Below are 25,747 nucleotides of genomic sequence, written 5' to 3' on the forward strand. Positions count from 1 at the left end.
AAAGATAGCGCTACCTAAAGGCATGCAGGTAAAAAAGTAATTCAATTTAAAGTATATTTGTGAAGTCATCACCATAAAGTTTACAGATAAATCTTAAATTCAGCTTCCAAACATATTTAGCAGAAAAACATTTTATACAGATCTTTTACAAACTGATCACAAAATTAAATATGGCATATTGTCTGTGAATAGACCACACTGTATTTAATTGCTTTCCGTAGCAATATCAGAAAATAACCAAGTTTTATTTAAGGCAGCAACTTTCATGTCAACATCAGTACTGCTGCACTGTTACAATGATTTACAATCTAGTTCTTTGGGTGTTCTTAGACTTTCCAGAGAGCCATAAAGATTAAGATGAAAACTGTAAAAAGGAGAATTGCAAAAATGTGTTTCCATTTTTTTTTTTCTTTTTTTTTTTTTTAACAAAAACAATATCGTGGAAGTGATGAAACAACATTTTTACTCATTTCCATTCAAACTTTGAATGAGACGACGCAGCAGTAAGACAGAAGGAGCGATTAGTGCAGGCATTCCCTAAATGTGAATGGATAATGGATATGAATTCCTCCTGATGAGAGGGAGGTTACAAGTCTGGAACAGCAGCTGTTTCCATGATGGTTCCTAAAAAAGCTTTAGGGATGGACCCCCGAGGGAAGAGTCAGTCATATTTTTACAACTCTAAATCACCTCTTTTGCAATGCCTTTGGCTCATACACACGGTCTTTACTCTTTAAACAGAAGACAAAAGACTTAGAGTGGTTCATGGTTACTTGGGTTTATAATTTCACTTAGTAGTTCAGATGAGTTGTACGCTCAGGGATAAAAAAAACCCTTTAATCATCATGTTGCTCAATTCAAGCCGACACAAGCAACTACAGAGCAGACACAGCGAAACTGGACTATTAATGTTGTGAATCCATCTACCGTATTTTCCGAGCTATTGAAAGCACCACTATATTGGCCCCATTCCAATAATTTAGCAATTTTCCAAGAAAAAGTCATGTAAAGGCTGCCCCGTAACATAAGCTGTACCCTATCGGCTGATGAGGGTGCCCTTCAAAGACTCGACCAATCAGAACGGGCAAGTACTCCATTACTCTTGTGGACCATGACGCCTCCATCCTGAGCTATTAAAGCTGTGAGAGTTTTCACTTTCCCCACATTATCCAAAGCTTGTTTTAGAACAATCAGTTCAGTGTGATGTTCAGTGGTTGTTACAGTTAATGCATGCTGTAGGGGTGACTGTCAGTAATATTCTGCCTCCCAAAGGCCGCTTTCACTGGATACATGTGCCTGACTGACTGAAAAATCTACACATAAAGCGCACCGTCACATTGGCCGAACCCTCAACTTTATAAGCCGGAAAATATGGTACCTGTATGATAGATAAAGCTAACGACAGCACTATGGTTTAAGGGTGTAAGAAAAATTTGATTTGGCGATATATCGCAATATTTCACCGCGCGATTATCATATCGATCCAAAAAAAATTGATTTTTTCAATTATGTTTTTCAACTAAAAAACATTTAATTGCACTAACATATGCATAGCACGTAAGTGCCCGGTCACTAGGTGTCTGTGAACCACATCAGACCTTGTTAAACTACCTCACTCCTCAATGCATTTTAGCTTGGAAGTTGATTGCTTTATTAAAACATACTGGGCACTTTTATAGATGTAGATGGTTACTTTTTTTTAAGAACTTGTAAAAAATAATAATAATTTGACAGTTTGATAATCAGACTTGAATTACAGCTAGTTACTATTTCTTGCAAGTTTAAAAAACTAGATAAATTTTGTACTTGTAAAGGAAAAATTTGTAATTATTGATATCGTGATGTATATTGTATTGTTTAGTATCGTGATATATTGTATCGTGACGTGAAAATCGTGAATTGTATCGTATCATCAGATTCAAGGCAATGCACACCCCTTGCTTGAGGCTGGATTGGTCCACCAGGCACTTCTACAAAACACATTAAATTTGGAAAGTATCAAAAAAATGTTAATTATTTTTACAGTTTTACTTGTATCTGTATCAAATTCTTACTTATAAAAGCAAACACAAAAAATTTTCTGAATATCATCCAACCTCTGAATAAATTTTAGTCATCTCTGCTCATCTACATAGCGCTCAAGTCCAGCTGTCTGTGTGTGTCTGTGTAGATTATGTAAGACGGTAGCCGGGAGACAGTGTGGTCACTGATCAGGACACCTAATACAATAGGATGTGACTTGTGAGGAGGCAGGCCATGTGAACCTCTCTTTCAATTTGTGCTAGAATGAGAATTTAACATGGTCCTCTGACATGACGAATGAGTTATAAATCAGTTCAGTTAAAGTGGCTGTTTTTCTTATCCTTGATGTGTATTGAAGTTGATATGCAAATTGATAGTTATATTAAGCTTGGGGGAATTGAATGCATTTCACTTCATACAACCATATAAATTGAAATGGCAGGACACATTCTGTTTGTTGTTAAATCTCCTTTTGTAGCACTTTGTGACTTTAGTTTGAAAAGTGAATTTTACTATTATTATTACTATCATTTTTTTGTCCCATCCTTTTAAATGAATGAGCACCCATATTAGAACAGGGTTCAGTGCCTCATTACTAATAGATGTTTACACCTGGAAGCCCGTTATCTGTTGAGCCAACACAGCTGAGGAGGAGGAAGATATGAAGCAGTGATACAGAGACTCCATATCTGAGCCGTCCTGCTTGCTACTCGGCTAAATCCAGCCACAACATCCTGGGGCTTATCGACTAGTTTACCACAATCATTATACACTTTGCATCTCTACTCTGCCTGTTGCAGTCTGGGTAAAAAAAGTAATAAAAACAACAACAACTGTAGCTCGACTTTGTGTCTGCATTTAAATTAAGCCTACAGCTTTACAGACAGGAAGCAGCTCAATGCAATTGGCCTGGTTAGGCAGTGACCTACAAATCACATATAACAGGGAGCAGAGGAAATTAATGATAATGTGGATGTTATTCCTGGAGGCGCTACTGTGGATATAAATATTGGCTCAAACTCATGTGTAATAGAAGAGGTAGCAGTTAGTGAGTAGTGAAACAATATCAATGTCCGTTCTTTCTGCAATAGAAAGCGATTTATCCTTTTCTTTAAAACAGATTTAAGCCCATTTGTATCGCAATAGGAGCAATCAGGAGTTAAATCTGTGTTATTTACAAGTGTATGGCCTTTTACAAGTGCTCTTGTTGTAAAAGACTAACAGCAGAAGTACTTTTTAATTGAAAACTGAGTTTTCATTCCTCCCTGATATTTCAGATGTAGCTGCTCTTTTGGAAGTAGTTATTTTCAAACCTCTCTTATTAATAATTTAAGAGGAACCGAAATGGCAAAACAAAAGCCAGAAATACATCCCTAGATGTAAAATGTTGAAGACAGATCCAAAAGCACACAGCACAAGTTTCTGTACAGCCACAATTGTGAAATTGAGAGGAAAAACCAAACGTCAGAAGTTGGAACGAATAGAAACTGTGACTGTAGCACATGACACAATCAGTGTGGACCTTGGAAATGAGTTGATGCGAGAAAACAGTGAGTAATGAATGAGGAATGACGGTGGCTTTTCAACTGCCTGCCAAAATAATGACAGAGCACATATATCACAGTGTATGAAAAATCTGATGCAACAAACGGAAAACAACAATGACGAGTGTAATGTTGGTTGGTTTTATGTTTTTTTTTTTTTTTTTTTTTGTTTTTTTTAAAATCAGCACTTTAATTCGGAAATGAATATTTTTATTTCTCTTGACCATTTAATATGCTTTAAAACTAATGGGCCAGAACAATGTGGGCGGCCTTAAGAACATGATGTAATTTCAGCATTTATAATTCTAATTTTTCTAAAGATCCCCAAACGTTAGTTAAATGTTGACAAATGGCATTGATAGGAGAACAAAATGTACTTGCCTTTCATGTGCACATAGACATAAAATTAGAATCAGAATCAGAATTCCTTTATTAATCACAGGGGGAAATTGCTTATGTTACAGCCACAGAAAATAATCACAAATAAAAGAATAAAACGTTTAACAAAGACGAAAGAAAGAATAAACGTTAAATAAGTGTATAATTAAGTAAAAGATTGACCAAGTTGAGCAAAACCATGTCAATTTACCGTCATGGACTATGCTGAATAGTCCATTTAGCATTGCTGGGTTTAGACCGTCATGAGACAGGTTTGTTTTACCCGATGATGATGTGTTGTTACAATAGTAATCCTGCTTAGAATATTTACAGCAAACCTGGTACTCACTTTTTTTTTTAAAAAACTGGTTTTAATTTTAAAATATAGATTATATACATATATTTTCAAATCACCAACTTTTCTCATATGCCTGCATTGCACTGCATTTATGTATGTGCCTGCCTAAATATACTGTAAAGAGTGTAGTGAAGAAAATGTAAAAGTACTTCTCTCTTTTTTAAGTGATATGGAAGAGGCCACGAGGCCCTGCTTCTACCTGCCAGCAAGCCTCAACAGCACAAGAGCAAAACAAAGGTATGAGGAAGATAGATGATGGATGAGTGATCCCTCTGGGTAAAAGGAATTCTGCAGTTAACTGGTAGCATGAGGTCTTATTTTAAAAATGTTCTGAAGGGGCGGAAAACTTGCACATTAATGATTATTGGGTAACGGTGTACTATGCTAGAGTTCACCAAAAAATGGGTTTTTGTTTTCGCTAAACAGGCAACAAAATCAATTCTGCTGCACTAATTTTGACCCCGTCTATAACTTTAAACAAAAGATTGTGTAAGTTATCTTCTGCATACTGGTACACTGAGGAGCTCATCCATTGCTAGGTTGCTTACCAATATGGATTTTCTTTTAATTATTTAGAACAGATATTTATTTGCTATAAAAATGTATATTTTGGTGTCAAAATTTCAAATGACACACCTGGGATTAGACTGAATACAGTATACTGTTTGTTTGTTGTTTATACACTGATCTATGATTTTAAAAAAGACTTTAAACTGTTGCAGATAAACTCTGACACAAATCTTGGTTGCAAAAGTTTAAGCTTAAGTTTATTATTTTTCTATTATGTAAAAACAAAAAGTGTAGAGTGGTCATGCATAACAACAAATCTGTAGATTGTTGTTATATATTTATAAATGTAAATAATGTAATGGGCAGGCATGAGGTGTGTCTTTTAAACAACTAATAGCCGTTTTCCATCTACTGGCTTCCTATGCAGGTTGTGAAGCAATGGGACAAAACAAGCTGAAGAGAAAAACTACTGGGTGTGATCGCTTTAAGGACCATGCAAACCCTTTGAGGTTGTTTGATGGGCACAGCCAATAGCAGAGAAGCAAAAGGGAAAACCAAAAAGCCTGCAAACAGGAGTGACGCAAAAAACTGCACACATGAAAGAGACAAAAGGGTTCACTGCGCAACAGCTGCTTGAAAAACATTATAGATGAGGATGTGATGCAGTGTTGCCTATTACGGCTGTTTAACCTTGTAATGGCAGAAGCAAGAAAATCAAGAAATCAAGGAAAAAGTCATCAACTAGAATAATCCATTGATCCAATCTAAAATTATGTTGCGACAAAAGCCTAAACTGAAAAGAAAGTTAAGGAGCTTTGATCCAGTAGGAGAGAAGCTAACACTGTGCAGCCAACTCTCCTGAATGACTAGGCTGGTTTATTTACTCTGCAATACTGGTTCTTTTATGCTGTATCATCCAATTACAAAGTCCCAAACAGAGAGAAGAGCCCTTCACAGTTCACTTGGGACTTCCTTTATAATTAGAAAATTGTTCAGCAATACATACATATTTAGATTTCATTCCAAATGCTCTTGTACACCATCTCCAGAACTCATGTCAGTGTTTTTGATCATAGGTTGTGTAGGTTTTTCTTATGTATTTTGTAGTTATTTATTGTCTGTTTTGCTGTATCTGTCATTTGTTGCAATCTTGAGGACCCCCTCAAAAATTAGATGATTAAATCTCAAGGGGCTTATCCTCTAAATAAATAAATTTGAAAATTCATTTCAAATACTAGAATATATAGATTGGAGGACATGAATCTAAATATTCTGAAAAAATATATATATACACCAGTCTTTTTTTTTTTTTTTAGGAATTTGACATTTTTGGGAAATTACATTAACCTATTAATAGACTATTTAAAGGGCTACCATTAGTTGGCTGGGGATCCATTTTCAATTCCCACTTACAAGCATATACTGTAATTATAATGTGCAATCAATGGTGTGAAGAATTGGCTTTAAAAGCCGGGAAAGTAGCGATTGTGAGTGTCGAATGTCATTGTGCATGTATATTTATTAGGGTTGGGAGAATTAATTGAGGTATCATCATTCAGAAATAGTAATGATAATCGATGTGTACATTTCCAATTAAATGATAAGTTACGAAAGAAGGATGTTTTAATGAAAAAACTGAAATTCTTAAAACACTATACTACTTGAGTTAAACTATATAATCCATCATTTAGAAAAGTCCTTTTTGTTTATTGTATATGTTATAATAAGGATACTGCTACTTTGGTATTTTACAATGCAGTTCTAACTGAACAGTTTACAAATAGTCTTCTGCTGGTTTAATGAACAGTAAAAAGGTAAATCTGTCTCCTGCATCTGAAGGCAATTGTGATGTTTTTAAAAACAGCAATGAATCAGTGGTTACAAAGAAACAAAGAAATGCTGTGGAAAAAGTAATCTAAATCATCTATTAAAAAGCGAATCTCAGTCCCATTGCTATCGAATCAAATTGTGAAGTGCATAAGATTCCCACTCCAAAAGTCTGTGTAATCAAATCACATGTTTGTAATACAGCAATAGCACTAGAAATGGAAAATCACATCAGCCATATGTTGTGCTCAGCACTGCCGAACAACTCATCTATCTATAAAAGCAAAGAATCTCTGTGTGTGGCTCAAATATCTCTGCGGTTCAGGGCCAGACAGAGCTGAGACTTTCAAGATGGCTGCTGCTTGGTTCAAGGGTGTACAACGTCAGATTTGTTTATACGCCCCACCTCCTGAGTCAAAGTCATCAGTCCTAGCTCTCCACAGTGATAATGTTATCCCTATGTTCCAATCTTCGGTGAAGATGTCATCAGTCCTACCTCTACAGTGATGTCATCAGTTATAACATTAGGAAATTGGTCCAAACTCTACACTGATGATGTCATCAGTCCTACCTCCACAGTGATGATTTCATCCCTATCCTAATAAGTGTGCGTGTGTGTGTTCCTCAAATATCTCTGTGGATCAGCTTCTATAATTACCAGTTTAGATAGTTACTGATAATAATAGTGGTGAAGCTAGACATCAATGAAAGCAGACAAATTAATCAACTCTCAACAAAACATAATTTCGATTTGCCAATATTAAAATGAATCCTGTAGTTTTTTTTCTTTTGCAGTCAAGAAAAGAAAAGATCAGATTGACCTATGGATTTCAAGATGGCTGCTGCTTGGTTCAAGGGTGTGCAAAGTCGGATTTGTTTGGACGCAATGATACCATTAAAAAATCATTTAATAAATAGTTTACAAATTCTGTGTGCATCTAAACTGACTGTTGTGGATTAATGACATTAAACAAGTCTGGACCGAGTCTGTTTCGGACTGAGGAAATCTGGATCCGCGAGGACAACAAACTGGAGTGGGAATATATGGGGTTCAACTCCCTACAGTGTCTTTGCTAAAAGCCAAAACATATGAAAACAATAGTTATCACTCAACACATTTCACAACAAACCTAAATGTCCCTGATGTACCACCTTCAAACAACCTCATTTGGCCATCCATGAAAAAGCTACTTAACCTCCCACTTTCCTATAGCATCACATACTTCCTACGGGAACTGCACTAGTTATTTTAAAATATTGTTGATCGGGATGTTGCTAACCAACTACTTTCCTTGCCAACTACACTGATGTCTCCTCCTCGACTACTTAGTGTTGTGTTCAAGACCACACTATCCGAGACCAAGACTTGCCCGAGACCAGAATGCACCGAGACCAAGACAAGACCAAGACTTCCGGGAGCCGAGACCGCGTCAAGACCAAGACCGAGACAAGCCCGAGACCGAGACCAAGACAAAGACCATAAACATTTTTTTTTAAATTTAAAAAATATATAAATAAATAAAATTATGACAAGGTTCGACAGTTAAATAACATTCTCTCTTTAATTTTAGTTTCTTTTAAATACATTTGACGGAGAAAAAAGGTGCCTGCAAAAAATTTACTAAAACATTGAAACTACTACTGCTACTGATAAATTCACAATTATTGTACATATTTGAAAACAAGATTATTATGTCAGCTGAATGTACAGCAAGTGTTTAAAAGCATTTCTGCCAAGAAATAACATGGTGAAACTAAATAAAACAAATTCAAACCCTGGAAACACTAGTCGTGACAAATCAATCAACAGTTCTTGTTGAGAAAGATTATTATTATTCTGGATACAGTGGAAACAGAAACAATAAAAAATAGTTATATTGTAAAACTATTTATATTGTAGGGAAGATCTTATATACAAATATGTAATTGGAGTCTAAAGCCACAAAAAACAACTTTAAAAAGAAATTAGACTAATATAAGACCTCCTTACAGTTATTTGAGTCATTCTGCGCTTGCCCGACTTGCGGCGATGACACGCTGGTGACGACATAATCCAAGATGGCGGCGGCCCGGACTACAGCCGACACTATGTAACAAAAGCCTTAAAAGACATGGATATAATGAAAAGAGTGGATGGACGGAGGCAAAAACATGCAGGCTTTCACACGGACACACACGGACTTAGTAAACACACGGACCTCGGTAAACGGAACAGGCTTCACCGGACGGCAGGCACTAGGACCCAGAGGCGGAGTAAATGCTTCCCCATACTGCATGTACAGGCTGTAATATCACAAGTTTATCATTTTACCAGTTGTTAGAGCTACTATCTTTACCAGGGAGCAACTATTTATTCCTGGTGATTGTTTTTCGGAGTTTTACTGGGATTTTCAGAATCAGAATCAGAATCAGAATCAGCTTTATTCGCCAAGTGTATGTTGTACACACGAGGAATTTGACTCGGTCAACTGTGTTCTCTCCAATATTGAAAACATTCTACAATAAACAATCAACTAGAAAAGATGATAATAAGTATAAACATAAGTATAAATATAAACAGTAGTTAGACTTTTACTGGTGATTAGTTTCTATCTCCCTTCCGCTCCGTGGTCCAAACTGATGCGCTGGGTGCTCGGCTCCTTGGGGCTTTCTCTGATGTGTGTGTGGGGGGCGGTGGCTGCTTCTCGGCCTGGGATCTCAGGGGCGTCTAGGGGGCTGCTCTGTCGTGGGGGGGTGGCCTGGGGCTCCTTGGCCCCCACTCTTTCTGCTGACCTGGCTGCATCTGCAGGCCCGGGGCGGCTCCTGGGTTTTCAGTAGCTGTTTTTGCACATACAATGGTCTACGATGCACTGGCACGCCTTGGGATGTGGGATAAAACTCGTGCTGGGCTTAACTTCAGACACGATGATTTCAAATACTTGCTTCAGGTATTACCACTCACTCCTTCCCCCTGTCCACAGCCACCACCATTATAGCTAAGCTTCACACTTGTCACCAGATCGACTTGATTACACAACATAATAAGCACAATATGTTCTACTTCACATCTCACTCTCATTGTAAAATCTATTCTTCCTCACCCTTTCTATTTCCTGCCTTGAGTCTCTCCCCCCTGCTCCCCTCCCCCTCCACCTACGTGAAACACTGCTCTCCCTTTTTAAATCCTCCCTATAATAAAATGTTTCTTACCCTTCCTTAGGGAGGGCTGGTGATGAATAAATTAATTTATTTCATTGCAATAACAAAACATGCATTGCTGTCGCATAATGACTGCTCTTCTTGTTGTGTTGACCTTTGACAGCATGTGCAGACAAGTGAAAAAAAAAATGAAATACCTCTCCATGAAATCATAAAAACTTTTTAGTGCTATTTAAGTGTAATACAGGTGTTTCCATTAACAGTTTTTATTGCATTTCCAAGGGTAATACAAATCCAGCAATTGACTCTTGGTCATGGTCATGTTAATCATTGAACTTCTTTTCACACAGTTTTATTATCAAACGGAAATTAAACTGAAATCTAGTGACTGTACCCCGTAAAAAATTCTACGAGGCTTTTATTTTGAAACACAAGTGCCTCCACACCTTTTCATTACATCCTGATCATCGTTGCTGCCAAGAGTTCATCCCACCAAGCAGCTGTCTAAACAAATGTTACGTAGCTCCTGCTTATGTAAGGAAGCGGGGCATGTGCTTAGTGCATCCTTTTAGTGGTCCTGTAGCATGCCATGCCATCATTGGCTCTGAGCATCACAGGATTCAGCTGAAACTCCCGTCAGTTGTTTGGACCAAAGATTCACGGGAGATGCAAAAGGACGGTACATGATTAGGCTAATAAATCATTGCAGGCACATTGATGAATGAGTAGAGAGTAAACAGCTGCATTACATGCCGCAAGATTACCTGCTCTGTGTGTATGTGTGTGTGAGAGAGAGAAAGACGGGTTGGGGAGAACAATAGGTTCCCATACGTTCAGTGCATGAATGACAGACCTTAGAAATATGACTTCAGCCTTACATTACATGACTAGTTCCAATATGATGCAGCGTGAATGATGACAGGACAACTTTTAACTATATCCCTAGTACTTAAACTAAAAAAAAAAAAAACTTAATTTAAAGGCACCAGCTGATTTCACTTTGAAGCACATCTGTGTATTCCCAAGTCGTGCAAGTGTGTACAACTTTGTGAAGAAGTTGTATCGAAAAATTTTAAATCATTAGTCAGACATCCAGATTTGTGTGCTGACTCAGCAAAAGATATGCGTTTCCTTCAGTCAAAGCCTGATGTGAGCTTTCTGTAGGTGTCAGTGCGTGCACAGATAAAAAAGTGGTCTTACCGTCTCATTTTCCTCTGGGTACATATTGTCCTGTGATTGTGCTGCAGCAGCAGCAGCAGCAGCAGGAGAATAACTCTAAAGCAAGTGTTGAGAGGGACAGTGATGATGAAGATGGAAACACAGCCGTCCCTTGCCTATTCGCCGACTCAGCCTGACTGACATCTCACTCTGAGGGTTCCCATACACTGACATAAGATCAACGGTTCTGATCACACACACAGTCTTACATAAACAGAGAGTTTGTGTTGTTGCCACTGCTTGACCTGCCCTCTCTTAATGCTGCTCTGCACAACACAGGGTGCTGCAGTGGACATAATAGCTGGCACGCGCACACACACACATGCACGTGTATAACCAATTGAGGCTTCCAGAGGGATTAAGAAAAGCTTCATAAAGTGAGGACTAGTGTCCTCCTTCAGCCTACATATAGACATACACACTAACGCACACACACAAACACACAATCCAAGACCTCATAGAGAGCATGGTAACAGTTTACACTGGATTATCCTCCATAATCAGCATCAAAAACTGTTGTTTCTCTGAATATGGTTTAAATGATGGCAGATCAACACTGTTCATGTTGTAATGGGGCAGAATAATGTGTCAGACTAAACAACTATCTTTCACGGACAGGACTATTATAGAAGGCAAAACACATTGCTCTGGAGCAGAAAATATCTCAGCAGCCATGACCTTGGCCCGATCTAAACTGATCCAATGAGTTACTTTGAATTTTTCAACACTCCTTTCAGTTACGTTTAGTCACGTCAAAGCAGTGACTGACTTATTAACTGCTGGTCAGAAAAAAGTTGGTTTACTTTTCATCAAAAAAAAAGACTTGCATATTGACGTTTTAAAATTATTTTCTACACTGAAATGTGCAACCTCAGCAACTTCCAATTGACAAATCTGAGCAAAAATGAATTAAGCCAGTGATAAAAATGCAAAAGTAATGAACCTTCAGGAGTCACAAAAAGACATTACTAGGTAAAAAATGATGTTGTGCCAACATCGATACTAGTATCGGGAGGGGCCCCGATATGGTACTAAAAGGCTGACATCGGCATTGGCAAGTACCAACTATTAACATGCTGATGTCATTTAAAGCATCAAACTCTCTTTAAATGCAGCCCCTTGTGTTTTCCTCTATCCTGACTCTCGCTGCTGCCCTGACTCCTGATCACAGAAACATGTATGGTTACGTGTTCACATTCAGTGCATGCCGAAGCAAGCCATCACTATTGGCCCAGCCAATAGCGGGGCTGCGTTTTCATGCCGAAAAACAAACAAATGTGCAGTATTGGCATTTATCAGTATCGGCCAATACTATGCAACTGGGTATCGGCATTGGGGCAGAAAAAAGGGTATCTGAACAACACAAGTAAAAAAGACAGCTCTTCCACTAAATGTAACTTGCTGTGACATATACAGGATACAGACCTTCCTGACATTTAAAGTGCGCATGCGTAAGTTTTTGTTAGCATCCAGTATCAACAACCATCAGCCCATTGACTTCTATAGAGCCAGACAAGTTTTAAAACAGGGTAAACCATGATGCCCGAGAACACTGTGCCATTAGGGACTACTGTACCAACAGCATTTATGCACGAGAGAAATATGATCTTCACAGCTGTATTTACGGTACTTGGAGTGCATCTGGGATCCACAGTTTATATGAAATATGTTCCCCAGAGGGAAAAAACATCAATTGTGGGTTAATAAGAGTTGATCGGCAAATGCACACAGGTTTTCAATCAAAAGAAAAAGAAGCCTGTGTGATAAAAAGCTTTTGCCCATACTTGCCTTTTTGTGAGCTCCTTATGTTGTATAAAAAGCAGAAAAAGAAGCCGTCAAAAATAGAGGAGGCACTAAGTTAAGGTGTCAAATCTGGCCTAGCCGCAGCTCTGTTACACAACAGCCAAAAATACTGCAATGGCCAGACCGCCAGAAGCTTTGTGTGTGTTCCAGGCAGAGAGCAGCACAAAGCAGTGCTACCAAACCCTTGAGAGCTGCTTCATAGCACTGGTGATGAGTCCACAAACTGACACTGCCACAGACTGTAGTGCACTCCTGAGAGAGAGAGAGACTGGCTTGTATTCCTCCTAAATCACCTCAGGTTGCACTGTGGATATTCTTGAGATAAGACATTTGTGTCAATTTGAAGTTAGGCCCAAAATACATCACAGTTTGTGAGATGAAGTGGAAAAACCATTGGCTATAGTTCAGAGTCATTAATCCTGTATTAAGACAATCCTTTTCCACAGAAAGATAGTTTTGTCCCCCTAGTAGGGCTGGGAGATTTTGCCTAAAAAAAATCTCAGATTTTTTAAAGAAAAATTTGAGTTTCGATTTATTTTTTCAATGCAATTAAAAAGGACCGCAAACATCAGACATATTGTCAAAAGTGTAGCTGTATTGCTGTGATTGTCCTCAAGAGTTAAAATGCATAGAACAATCCCAAAATCAAAAGTAAATGAGGCTCTGTCATTTAACTATTTCAAGCTTTAACTCAGGTTTAAGCAAAAGTGCAACAGTAGCTTCACAGTAGCTTAAATTTTCTAATTAAGAAATCAAATAACTACATATAACATTACATATAACATTACAATTAAAAAAATAATAAACTCATCCCATAGCATCTCAGCATAGCGCGTATAAAAAAATTAAACATTCCTGTAGCAGACATTAAGCCTACTCAAAGGGTAAACAAATGTAAACAAAAAGGGGGCTGGCTCACATCGCGCTACGGTAGCCCACAAGGACAGAATGTGAAAAAGTCCAAAAAAAACTGTAAGGGGGGAGAAAAAAAATTTAAAAAAATTTTTATTTTTTTTTTTTTTTTTACTCGAATTGGCAAAACTAAAAATCGTCTACAAATTCACTAATTCGATTTTTTGCCCAGCCCTAGTAAAACTTTTTCAAATGGGTTTGTGTGAACCTCAGTAAAGAAACGGCACCACAAAATAAACTTTTTTTTGGCAAACTTGGGTTTCTTAACCAAGAGATGCCTTATTAAGCAGCAAAAGAAGTTAACACGATACTCAAAAACATTAGAGATGCTCAAATACATTGGATATAAAAAGTCTACACACCCCTGTTCAAATGCCAGGTTTTTGTGATGTAAAAAAATGACACCAAGATAAATTATTTCACAACTTTTTTCCACCTTTAATATGACCTTTAACCTGTACAATGCAATTGAAAACAAACTGAAACCTTTCAGGGAGGTGAAGTAAAAATAAAAAACTGAGAGAACGAGGCTGCAAAAGTGTGCAAACCCTCTTATAACTGGGGACGGGGCTGTGTTTGGATTTAATCAATTACATCCAAACGTATGTTAAATTGGAGTCAGCAGACACCTGTCACCATTTAAAGCGCCTCTGATTAACCCCAAATAAAGTTCAGCTGTTCTAGTAGGCTTTTCCTGACATTTTTGTAGCCACATCATCCAGCACAAGCCATGGTCTGCAGAGAGCTTCCAAAGCATCAGAAGGCTCTCATTGTTCAAAGATATCAGTCAGGTGAAGGGTACAAAAGCATTTCCAAGGAATTAAATATAACATGGAACACAGTGAAGAAAGTCATCATCAAGTGGAGAAAATATAGCACAACAGTGACTTTACCAAGAACAGGACGTCTGTCCGAAATTGATGACAAGACCAGAAGAAAACTGGTGAGGGAGGCTGCCAAGAGGCGGACAGCCTCGTTGAAGGAGCTGCAGGAATTTCTGGCCATGTGACAACAGTCTCCCGTCTTCTTCATATGTCTGAGCTATGGGGTAGGGTGGCAAGACAGAAGCCTTATCTTACGAAGTAAAACATCCAAGCCTGGCTTCACTTTGCAAAAACACATTTGAAGTCTCCCAAACGCATGTGGGAAAATGTGTTATGGTCCGATGAAACTAAGGTTGAACTTTTTGGCCATAATTCCAAAAGGTTTATTTGGCGAAAAAACACCACTGCTCATCACCAAAAGAACACCATACCTACAGTGAAGCATGGTGGTGGCAGCATCATGCTTTGGGGCTGTTTTTCTTCAGCTGGAAGTGGGGCCTTAGTCAAGGTGGAGAGAATTATGAACAGTTCCAAATACCAGGCAGTGTTGGCACAAATCCTTCGAGTTCTGTTAGAAAGCTGAAGATGAAGATTAACTTTATTTTACAACACGACAATGACCCTAAGCACACAGCCAAATAAACAAAACAATGGCTTCAACAGAATAAGATTGAGGTTTTGGAATGGCTCAGCCAGAGTCCAGACCTGAATCTGATTGAACATCTGTGGGGTGATCTGAGGAGAGCAATGCACAGGAAATGCCCTCGCAATTTGTCAGATTTGGAGCAGTTTTGTAAAGAAGCTAATATTGCCTCATCAAGATGTGCCACACTGAAAGACTTACCCAAAAAGAGTGCTGTAATAAAAGCCAAAGGTGCTGCAACAAAGTATTATTTTAAGGGTGTGCATAATTATGCAACTAGGTTATCCTAAGTTTTTTATTTTTTATTTTTCCCCTTTAAAGGTTGCAGTTTGTTTTTCATTTGCATTGTACGGGTCACATTAAAGGTGGAAAAAGTTGTGAAATTATTTATCTTGGTGTCATTTTTTTTACATCACAAAACCCTGGCATTTGAACAGGGGTGTGTAGACTTTTTATATCCACTGTTTAAACAAAGTAAAAACAGTCTGCTGTTCGCCAGAAAAGGAAATCTAGCTTTAATGTATGACTTGTAGCTGTACTAGTTTAATTATGTTGTTGTAATGATTAACATGAAGGTGCCTATTAAAAATCTAGAACTGTTGGTGCAGAAAACTTGAAGAAGAAATAGTTCCTCACAAATGTACGCCCATTTCTGCTCTCACAAACTACATGAAACTATGTTTAAAAAAACCAAAAGAAAATATTTTTACTTCAACATTATTATCATAATAGAAATTATATAAATCATCTACAACATACGTGTCAAACTCAAGGCCCGGGTGCCAAATCCAGCCTTTTAGAGCATCCAATTTGGCCCACAGCAGAGAGCAAAAAAGTTAGAAACCATGAATCAGTGTGTCAATTACCAACTAATTCAGTTGTAGAAATCTATGAAACTCTACAATATTAGCAGGGCTCACATTTTCCCCATGTTTAAATCACATGTAGGCAGTCATTTTTCATCTCAACCCTGAATTTTTCCCAAATTACATAAAAATGGGTCACAAAATCAAATAAATTCAGGGTGCTTTCACACATGCCTCTTTGCTTCGTACTAAGTTTGTGCAATATGACGATATTAGATCGTTAAGGATTTCAACATGACAACGACCTCCCAAATCACGGAGATCATAGAACCGTTTGTAATTCACATTTTAATCATTGCGGTGCCGTGTCTGCGTCATATGTCTGTCGTCCATACACAGAACATCCAATGTTTTTTTTCTCTGCCAAATAACACTATTTGCTACTCAGCATGTCAAGCATAACAGACATTATTAAGCGCATAAACGGGTGTTGAAGCACTGTAATATGTTTGAGAAAACACTGCATGTCTTTCTCTTCTCTAACTAACTCTGTTGCTGCACTGTAGCAGAGATCTGCTGCTGCTGTCACTAACAGGGCTGTTTACATATTCTTAAAGAGACAGTGTCCTGAATGTGATGTAATAACTACTTTCATCAACTCAGAGCTGCCCTGAAAAAAGCAACACTACATAATTTAATCACATTTCAGCCTTAATGAAGGAAAAAGTCAAAAGTGACAAAATGTTGTTATTGTGCTGCTAGTGATTAATAAAAAGGTCTTTGTGGCATTTTTCCCCACTGACTTTGACCCATTATTGTTTTTCTTGTAATACTATTGAAAAAAATAGTAATAAATGGAGTTTAGATCACCTATTGCCATTTTGAGGAAAAATATAGAGATATGAATATTGGTCCATATCATCCAGGCCTAATGTAACCAAAGCAGTAACGTTTTATCTAGTAAAGAATATGATTGTCTAAACTGTGTGAAATGAGGGGTTCAAACACTGCTTAAAGTAGAATTTTTTTAATATGAGTGTGTTACCTCAATAACAAATATAAATCACTATGATCTGCTGCCTTGTCATGTAGCAAGTGTTGCTAATGCTAATGCTACACCACTACAGTTAAACAAAGTAAAAAGACTGTGACTAAAATAACTTGTCAGCCTTTTTGTTTGATGTTAATTGTATTAGGAACCAGTTTGATGAAGTGCTTACATACTATTAAAAAAAAAAAAAAAAAAAGATAATTACCTTGTCCTAAATTACCTTTTATTCCTTTTTTCCATTTAGGGTGATGGTTTTAAGTTGGTGATTTGGTTTGTTTTATTGGTAAATAACTTTAAAATAGTCTAAATGATTTGAATGAAAAAAAATCGTGATCGTGATTTCACAAAGAAAAAATCGTGATATGATATTTTTCCCATATTGCCCACCCCTACTCCGCACCATGCTTCGCTTCCTGGGATACTACGGTCTTTCTGCAATATGTGAAAGGTCACTGAAACTCTGGTGCGGAGCAAACAAGCAAACTCTGTCTGGTCCTCTGAAAAATGTAGGTCTCGGTGCGCTTGGCAAATAGAATGTGTGAAAGCGGATCGGACCAAATTAAAATGCAACAATGTTGCAGATTCACCGCCTCAATCGCACCGAGTCCACCGGACTATATGTGTGAAAGCACTCTGAGAGTAAAGATCCTGTCACTTATTGCTTTGATATTATCAGTGCCATACATATTTTATCATTCATTTATATCTTGAAATGTAAACCAGAGCACAATAACTAAATAACAAATTTTCCCACCTAAAATCTGTAGCCCACTTAAGATAAACTGCTCCGTATTTGGGCCCTGAAGTAAAATTAGTTTGATACCCCTGATACCCCGGAGCAGAGAGATGTTATGTGATCTCTTGCTCTACAACAGCCCCACATTTTACAGTAGTTTAACACTTCTATAAGACTTTTTAGGAAAGCTGCAATGACTATTACTCAAGATAACTTACTGTTTTCTACTATCTTTGAAATGCAGTTAACAACATAGCATTTAATTGTGTTTGCCTTGCAGCTTTAATGAACACAATGATTGTGCTCACAATCATCTAGTTGACTGACCCAGATATAAAGAAGAGGGTCTGTGTCAGAAGGTCACCAGTAATCCAAGAACAATCTGGCAGGAAGCGCCACAGAGTAAGATAAGGTTAAAAACATATAAATACAACAAAGGTTCAGATAAGAACACAACAATGTTCAGCTGATGTGAAGAAGCAAGTTCATTGTGTCAGAGTAAATATACTGTAATGCAACTTGATTATTTTAACACCCAAGCGTTGTGTGGAGCTGTTGTAGCTCAGCAACCACTAATTAGGGGGGGAAATAGGTTAAGCTGCTCAACAGCTAGAAATTCAAGCTATTGCTACATTTTACAAGCTTACAGATTGGAACCATCAATCTACAGGCATCTGCCACTCAAATCTTTTCATGAAAGAATAGTGATCCCTCCACATATTGTGCTATATCAATCCTTTTTAATAGGCAGAAAAAGAATTAACAGCAGCACAGATGGCCTGGCCAAATACGTAAATGAAGATTTATTTTCTAGCGCAGGAATAGATCTATATATGAATGCCTGTAAAACATGGCTTGTTTTTGGAAGGCACAAAGAGATGGGGGTGGGAGTTCAACCGCCCGATTAAATAATGTTACACCAAAAATGAAACCGTATTGAGATAGATATATGCAAATTCAACATTCTGCTACACTGACTAATCAAAGAAACAAACGAGCAACTGGGTCCCCTAATCAATCATCCCCAGTGGGGGTCGGCCGTTTTTAGATGATTGCAGGCTGCCATCAAGAATTACTGGATGTCTGGCGGGGCTAAGTGAGCTTTATGATGTGATAATCAAAAGCTGGAAGTCAAGGTAGTTGGTACCTTTTAAGTGCCAAATGTTCAAAAGAGATACTTGAGGCAGAAGCAAAGAAGTGGCAGGAAACACCTTTTGAATTAGATTTTTGAAAAAACTTTTATTAGCTGAAAATGGGTGTTGGTTCACAAGTCTCGCAAAAAACTATCTTAGGCCTAAGTATACGGGCTAGATGTAGAAAGAAACTCAAACACTAGCTGTGGGTTGGTTTTTTGTGAGGTATCTATTTATTTTGTCATTCCTGTCAATTCTTATCAATTCACAAACCTGTCCTGCCTATTCATCATCTTTGGCTTTATAAAGAGTTTATCATTTGTAATGCAATGTAGGTAAAAAGCACATATTTAGGGTATATCATCACTGTAATGGTTATTGAAGAAACCTGATCATTTAATTCTGTATTGTGGTGTAACAACAATCATGAGACCCTAAATACCGGTACGTTGTTACAAACTACAAGCCAAACTAAATTAAATTAAATTAAATGTTTTTAGATATTTAATTTCAAGATGACAGATTATGACAAGCTTATTATACAGCAGGTCAAAACTAATCTTTCCTGCCGTAAACCTCTCTGGGTTAATATTTCCAAAAAATCATTTAAGGTAATTGCACAAAGCATTTATCTAATTCAATGTTTCTCAGTGGTACTGATAGATTATATTATCCTGGAGGAATAGAAACTATTTGAAGGAAGAAAAAAACTAAAAACATAACAATAGATGAGATAGTTCAGTGAAGTGGAAAATTAAAAAAGGAATCTGAGATATTGACAGCCAGGGGAAAGCATCTGTTTTTGCTAAAGCAATACAATACTCGTTGTTGCCAGAAGCTTCAAGGTACACAGGGTTGAAGACTTACCAAGTGATTTGTCATTTGGAAAAGCAACATTTCTAACAAGAGAATACTGGCTGATAAGCCAATGTGAACGTCCATAATAAGAACTGTCATGTCTTGCCGTGGTAACAATAATAAATCGCATTAATGTGCACCAGAGCTCACTGAAATTGACTTTTGTTGGATTATTTACACTAAAACAAATATCCTAGTAATAACAAATAAATATCTGTTTGACCATTTTCTCATCTCATCATGTGACAGTAGTCAATCAGCAAACTATGTCAGACGAAACAAAACAACAGCTTGCTTGGGGTCACAAAACATCTCAGAACACAAACAATTATTGTTTTATTGATGCTCAGAAAAGTAAAACCAAACATGTAAAAAAAATAAAAAATTAATAAACTAAAGCAAGTAGAATTAGAGCAGTTATACATTAACGCTTTGGAGGTCACAGTACGGTATTTAACTCATCATGAATTAGGACTAGTAACGTAAGCACTTGTAAACAGTGGATGAACCTGGATTTAGAATCAATGATACAAGAATAATTTCTTGGGTTCAGTAGTGGTTAAGATTAGTAAACAGATGTAAAAGTATTCATGAGCATTTACTGTAAATGCTTACATTTGGCAGCCTTTGTTTTCTAAGCATGCCTGTTTGACTTGGGATTATTAATTCAATAAACACATCAAATAACTAATAGGATATTAGGTTTTATCTGCAACTGCAGTAGTGACTGTTATTCATGTGCTAACCCTAACCTTAAAAATCAACAACAATATGCATGCTTGTTGATGTTGGTGATATTTCAAATGTGTTGTAAGTAATATGTGATAGTATACAAGGGAGGGGCACACAATTTTGTACAGTTTGCACAAATAAACGTAACAAACCTGACAACATTGACCTTTGTCCTGCTATTTAAATGGCATAAAATGATTTAGGAAGGAAAAGGATCAATTGTGGGCCAGGCTGCTCTCAGAAGGTTTATGAGCTCTTTATATGCTTACTCACAGATAACCTTTCAAACAACACAATGGGTAAGTAGTTACGTATGTATATGACGTTTTCTCTAAATGTTTTTTCTATCCACCTTGGTGAAAACGACAACTACGTTTAAAGAGTTAACTGATAAGATACTGAGGGTTCTTGCCTGCCCTGTTGATCATAGGGGCTCCCGACGTTGTCATTTTGCTCCCCTACGAAACAATGTGGCCCCCTACATTCAGTTTTCAGCAACGTAGGGGGGATTTTCTGTTATTTTTTCCTTTTTTAATCGGTACCGTTGTAACAATTTTTGCACACTTGGACACAAAAGGGACTTCCAAGTGTGCACAGGTTATTTCAATGCTCTTTTTAATCTGCATAACCCAGAAACACATTCATCAGCCTCACCATCTATTTAATACAGGCGATTGGCTCGGACGCTCCTGTCTTTACCTGAGGACCCCTGCAGCCCTTTAGCTGCCCCCGATGCTGCCTGTGTGCATCCTTTGCTTATGTAACTATAATAACTGTCCATGTATTTTGGTTTGAGGAGTGCGGACAGTCCGGACATGGAGGCACCACCCCGTTCCCAACTCGCCGCTTACCGGGTCGATGGACAGCGTTACCTCGCTGAGCCCTCTCCGCTCTACGGCAGGGATGGAGCCCCCTCACCCCCCGGCACGGACTGTCCTCAGTGCACCCTGACACAGCGACCAGACCACGACAGTTGGTGGGGTCGGTGTTGATGTCGGCCTCCCACCCAACCCGACCCAACCTGTCTAGAAACACGTACTGCTGTATTACGTAGGGGAGTGGTGGCCTAGTGGTTAAGGACGCTGGGCTTGTAATCACTGTGGGATGTTGAGCAAGTCCCTTAACCCCGAACTGCTCCCCAGGCGCCGCAAAATGGCTGCCGACTGCTCCTCAGGGATGGGTTAAGTGCAGAAGACAAATTCCAATAATGTACTAACATTACATGGCCAATTAAAGGCGAAAGCCCCGATTTAATTAATTAATTAATTAATTAATTTAATTAATTACTGCACAGCAGAGCACAGTGAATGGAAGCATGTTGACCAGCTCATTTTCGTACACAATACTATAAAAGTGAAGATAGCAATGATGATGAGTACCTGCACATTTGTCTCAGCACTAACAGTCCCCAGCATTAATAATTAATTGTGTTCTTTTATCCATCCACCTTTTTTTGAAAACTGAAATTCGCCAAGTGTTATGAGAGCTGATGTTGTAGGTTTTATATGTTTTTAAAGCTGCTTTGATTGTGCACAAAAAAATGTTGTGTCTTGTGGGATTCATGCTGCTCATTTAAGTTTTGTTTAGAAGTCTTTATTTCTACTGAATACGTTTTTGTGTTAGATCAGATCTAACTAGCTGAACAAGCTAATATTTTAGTTATTTTTATATATATATGTATTTCTTTTGTAATATGGTTACTGTTGGATTTGGTGATTTGATATAATAAACATAATAGCGATACATTAGTTTGGTTACTTTAATGAATAAATACTGACATCCCTTGTTTAATAGTCTGAAACAGCGACAAAGTGAGGAACAAACCAAAAGATCCATAAAAAATTGTGATAATCATTAATATCGTAATAATCGTTGATTAATCGAATCGTAGCACCCTCAATTGAATCGCGAGGTCGAGGTCCCTTAGATGGCACACTCCTAAAAGTAAGGCAGTAACAAAGATTAAAAAAACAACTTTAGATTTACTTCACTAATTTTGTCCCTCAAAGAGTTATACATTTCAAAATTTTCGAATAACGGCAACACCACCCCCATGCTGTGAAAAATTCCTGGTGAGAATCCTGATACTCTATAAATGTTGACAGTTTTACAGCGTCTTGAACTTTGAATCAGCCTGAGCTGCCTTTACATACACAGAGTTCATTCTCTTCTAGGGATGTAACGATTCACTCAACTCCCGATACGATTCGATTCACGATACTGGGTTCACGATACGATTCTCTCACGATTTATTTTACAAAATGAGACTGGAGACAATTTTTTTTTTTTTTGGGAAAAAAACTAGAAAATGCTGTACTATTTTCCTTTTATTTTTCATTGTCAAAAGAATTCCTTGATAAACTATTCAAAACAATGCAATTTAACTAAAAATAAATCTTGAATGAAATAAATAAAGGAATAATACAAATGAAAATGAAGCCTATTAATTTAAATTCTGGTTCTATAATAAACAATGAAAAACTGCATAATAGTTATTTTTCTTTTAAAAGTGCAACTGAAAATGTATTTTGTGCCTTAACAATTGGACTTTAAAAAAAAAAAAACGATTGCACTGATTTACGTCATATTTGTTTGGACCAGCAGAGGGCGCTGGTAACACAGTGGTCGGTTGGCATGCAGATATCTTGCAGTGAAGAAGAGAAGCTATGCTAGCAGACAGAGCTAATAGAAAAGCGTTACTTTTACAGATATTCAAGTAATATTACAGATATTCTTTGGTGCTAAAGGGGCAATGAATCATTTATTAACATATTTAAGAGTAGAAGGCAGCCAGAAAGAAAGTATTAGCAGACTCCGCCCGCCGCCTACACTTCCGGATAGCGCCCTCTGCTGGTTAAAAAAAGTACTGTGATTCAATTTTCAGAAAATCGATATCAACCGTGAGACCTATGAATCGATTTTTAACTGCCTTACGATTAATCATTACATCCCTATTCTCTTCTGATTTGACTTTAAAGCAAGAAATGATCACCATTGTATGAGCCATCATAAGATGACAGATGCCTAACCTGAAGAGGCATTTATGTCAAAACGTATACTTCACACGAGGCCTGGGCAATATATCGAGTCAAGATACATCAAGATTTCTATTTTGCCCATGTAGAAAATTACAATATCACCTATAACATATTTTTATTTTATAGCTTATTTTCTATTAAAATACTCGTTTTAGAAGTCGTTTCTATCACTACTTCTCAGAACAGCATGGAAAACACAATTAGATCACTGAATGCGTCCTGACTCAGACCAACCCCTAAACAAGCCATACTTCAGAACTCACTCACATGTGCTGTCCCTTAGAGGAGAAAAAGCCAAAAGTTTTGGTCCCTATCGCCCAGCCCTATTTCACACATCTCAACCTCATTTCAAATAGCTCCATGAGTAATAAAAGGTGACAAAATTCAAAGAACAGTTCAAGTTGTTAGGCTTTCTACAAATACCAACAGTGATTTAACAGGAAAAATAACAGCATGAAGTTCCTTCATGAAGCGATCCAGCAAGTTTTCTCTTTCCTTTAAATAGTATTTTGCAGCTACAATTTTAACTGATAATCACAGGCTTTAAGGTAAAAAATGCTCCAACTTTCAAACAGACATTAAATGACAACTGAAACAAGTAAAGTACTAATAAGCAAAAAGTAAGCTTTGAATTTACCTGTAGGTGTTCAGTAGAAGAGCTGCTTAGTTCGTCTCCTGACTCAGAGTCATTGGTGCGCCTCTCTTCCCCTGCAGAGTCACAATGCTGAGTGCTGTCCAGGTCCAGAGGGCCCCTGACCCTCTCTGGAGATCGGGCTCGGGTACGAGGCAGTGTCCCAGAACCCTCTTTATGTGGGAGCACGGCGACACCCCCTTGAACAAGGATATCAGCCAAAGCTCTGTCGTGCTCAGTGGGACTTGCTGGGCCGTGATGGTGGTTACTATCTCTGCGATGACTGGGGGGACTAAAGTGACCCGACGTAGCAGTTTGTGCTGAAGGAGAGCGTCGATAGCTAGAGTCGTGTCTGTGCGAGTTCTCAGTAGGCCGATCATGGGGTCCTAGGTCCAAAGTGGTCGGTTTTACCCATAGTGCGCTCCCACTTTGTGGAGACGTATTATTACCAGTAGAGGCTGGAACATGTCCAAGGGCTTTTGGAGGGGGCATGAGGGCTTTGCGGACTTCTCTAACATACTGAGCCGGGACATAAAACGCTTTAGTTCCTTCTTCTCTTTTAACCTGCCACCAGTCCTCGTTGGTTTTCTTGACCAACATGTAGCATTCTCCCTGCCGGATGGTGATGAGGCGGTCCTTGTTTTTGTACTCATAGTCGTAATCCACCTCTACGTACACCTGGCCCGGAGCAATGGGCAATTCAGCCATTGTGCCTCCAAGGGTCCCCCAGACAGCTCACAGCAAGCAGAAAGCAATCATCACCGGGGAATACCTGGGGAAAAAATAAATAATTCAAGCTTGGATATCAGTCAAAAACTTGTAGTCTGTTGTAAATAAACACACCAGAATATCATATTTGCACCTAATAGTTCAGCTTTCAGAAAATATTAATGAATTAATAAACACACGCAATTGTTTTGTTTGGATGAATCTGAAAAACAGTGACAACATAAGATAACAGAAATCAACATTGTTTGCTTTATCAGAACTGGAGAAAAAGATACCACCTGATGAGATTTACTCGTCAAAACCTGTGTGCTATCAAGCTTAACATTATGACACTGAAGGAGAGAGAGTTGCATTTATGAGTCACACAGCTTCTCGCACTCTGTCCATCTCGGAGTTTCCATCTCACCCTGACTCGTCCCTCTGTCAACGTAGAGCGTTAATTGAAGTGTGCTGGCATGATGCCATGTTGCGACTCAAGCAAGAGATTAGTCAAGTCACACACATAGTTTCCTGTTGAGGTCACATGAATACACACAAGGTCTTACAACATGAGGCAAGGCTTATCACACCCTTCGAACCTGAGCTTTGAAGATGCTGCCTTTGAAAGACGCTCTGAACTCACTTAAAGTCAACATTAAACATGGAATAGGAGCCAAGCATAAAGTACTAAATGTGCAAATTAAACTTCAGTTTAAGGGGAATAAACCAAAGACATTGATTTTAGGTGCGTGTGTCCTAAACAATTTTAACAGTTAAGCATGATGAAGGCAACATCCAACAGTGTGATTGGGTAAATCTATTCAATATAGCTCAATACGTCATAACAATTAGCACTTAAATCATAACAAACAGCTAA

At 38.0% G+C, this 25,747-nt stretch overlaps 1 protein-coding gene across 14 annotated transcripts in view; it reads right to left on the reverse strand.

Moving 5' to 3' along the window:
- LOC114479121 (rho GTPase-activating protein 12-like) overlaps positions 1-25,747 on the reverse strand; it is a 59,764-nt gene that overhangs the window by 22,436 nt on the left and 11,581 nt on the right. For all 14 annotated transcript variants that reach the window (XM_028472608.1, XM_028472617.1, XM_028472614.1 and 11 more), the window contains exon 2: positions 24,169-24,934. In XM_028472608.1, the coding sequence (XP_028328409.1) occupies positions 24,169-24,870 (702 nt within the window). In that variant the 5' untranslated portion in view covers positions 24,871-24,934. The remainder of the gene's footprint in view (positions 1-24,168; positions 24,935-25,747) is intronic.

The sequence above is a fragment of the Gouania willdenowi genome, chromosome 17 (genome assembly GCF_900634775.1).
Source record: "Gouania willdenowi chromosome 17, fGouWil2.1, whole genome shotgun sequence".
Taxonomy (NCBI): Eukaryota; Metazoa; Chordata; class Actinopteri; order Blenniiformes; family Gobiesocidae; genus Gouania; species Gouania willdenowi.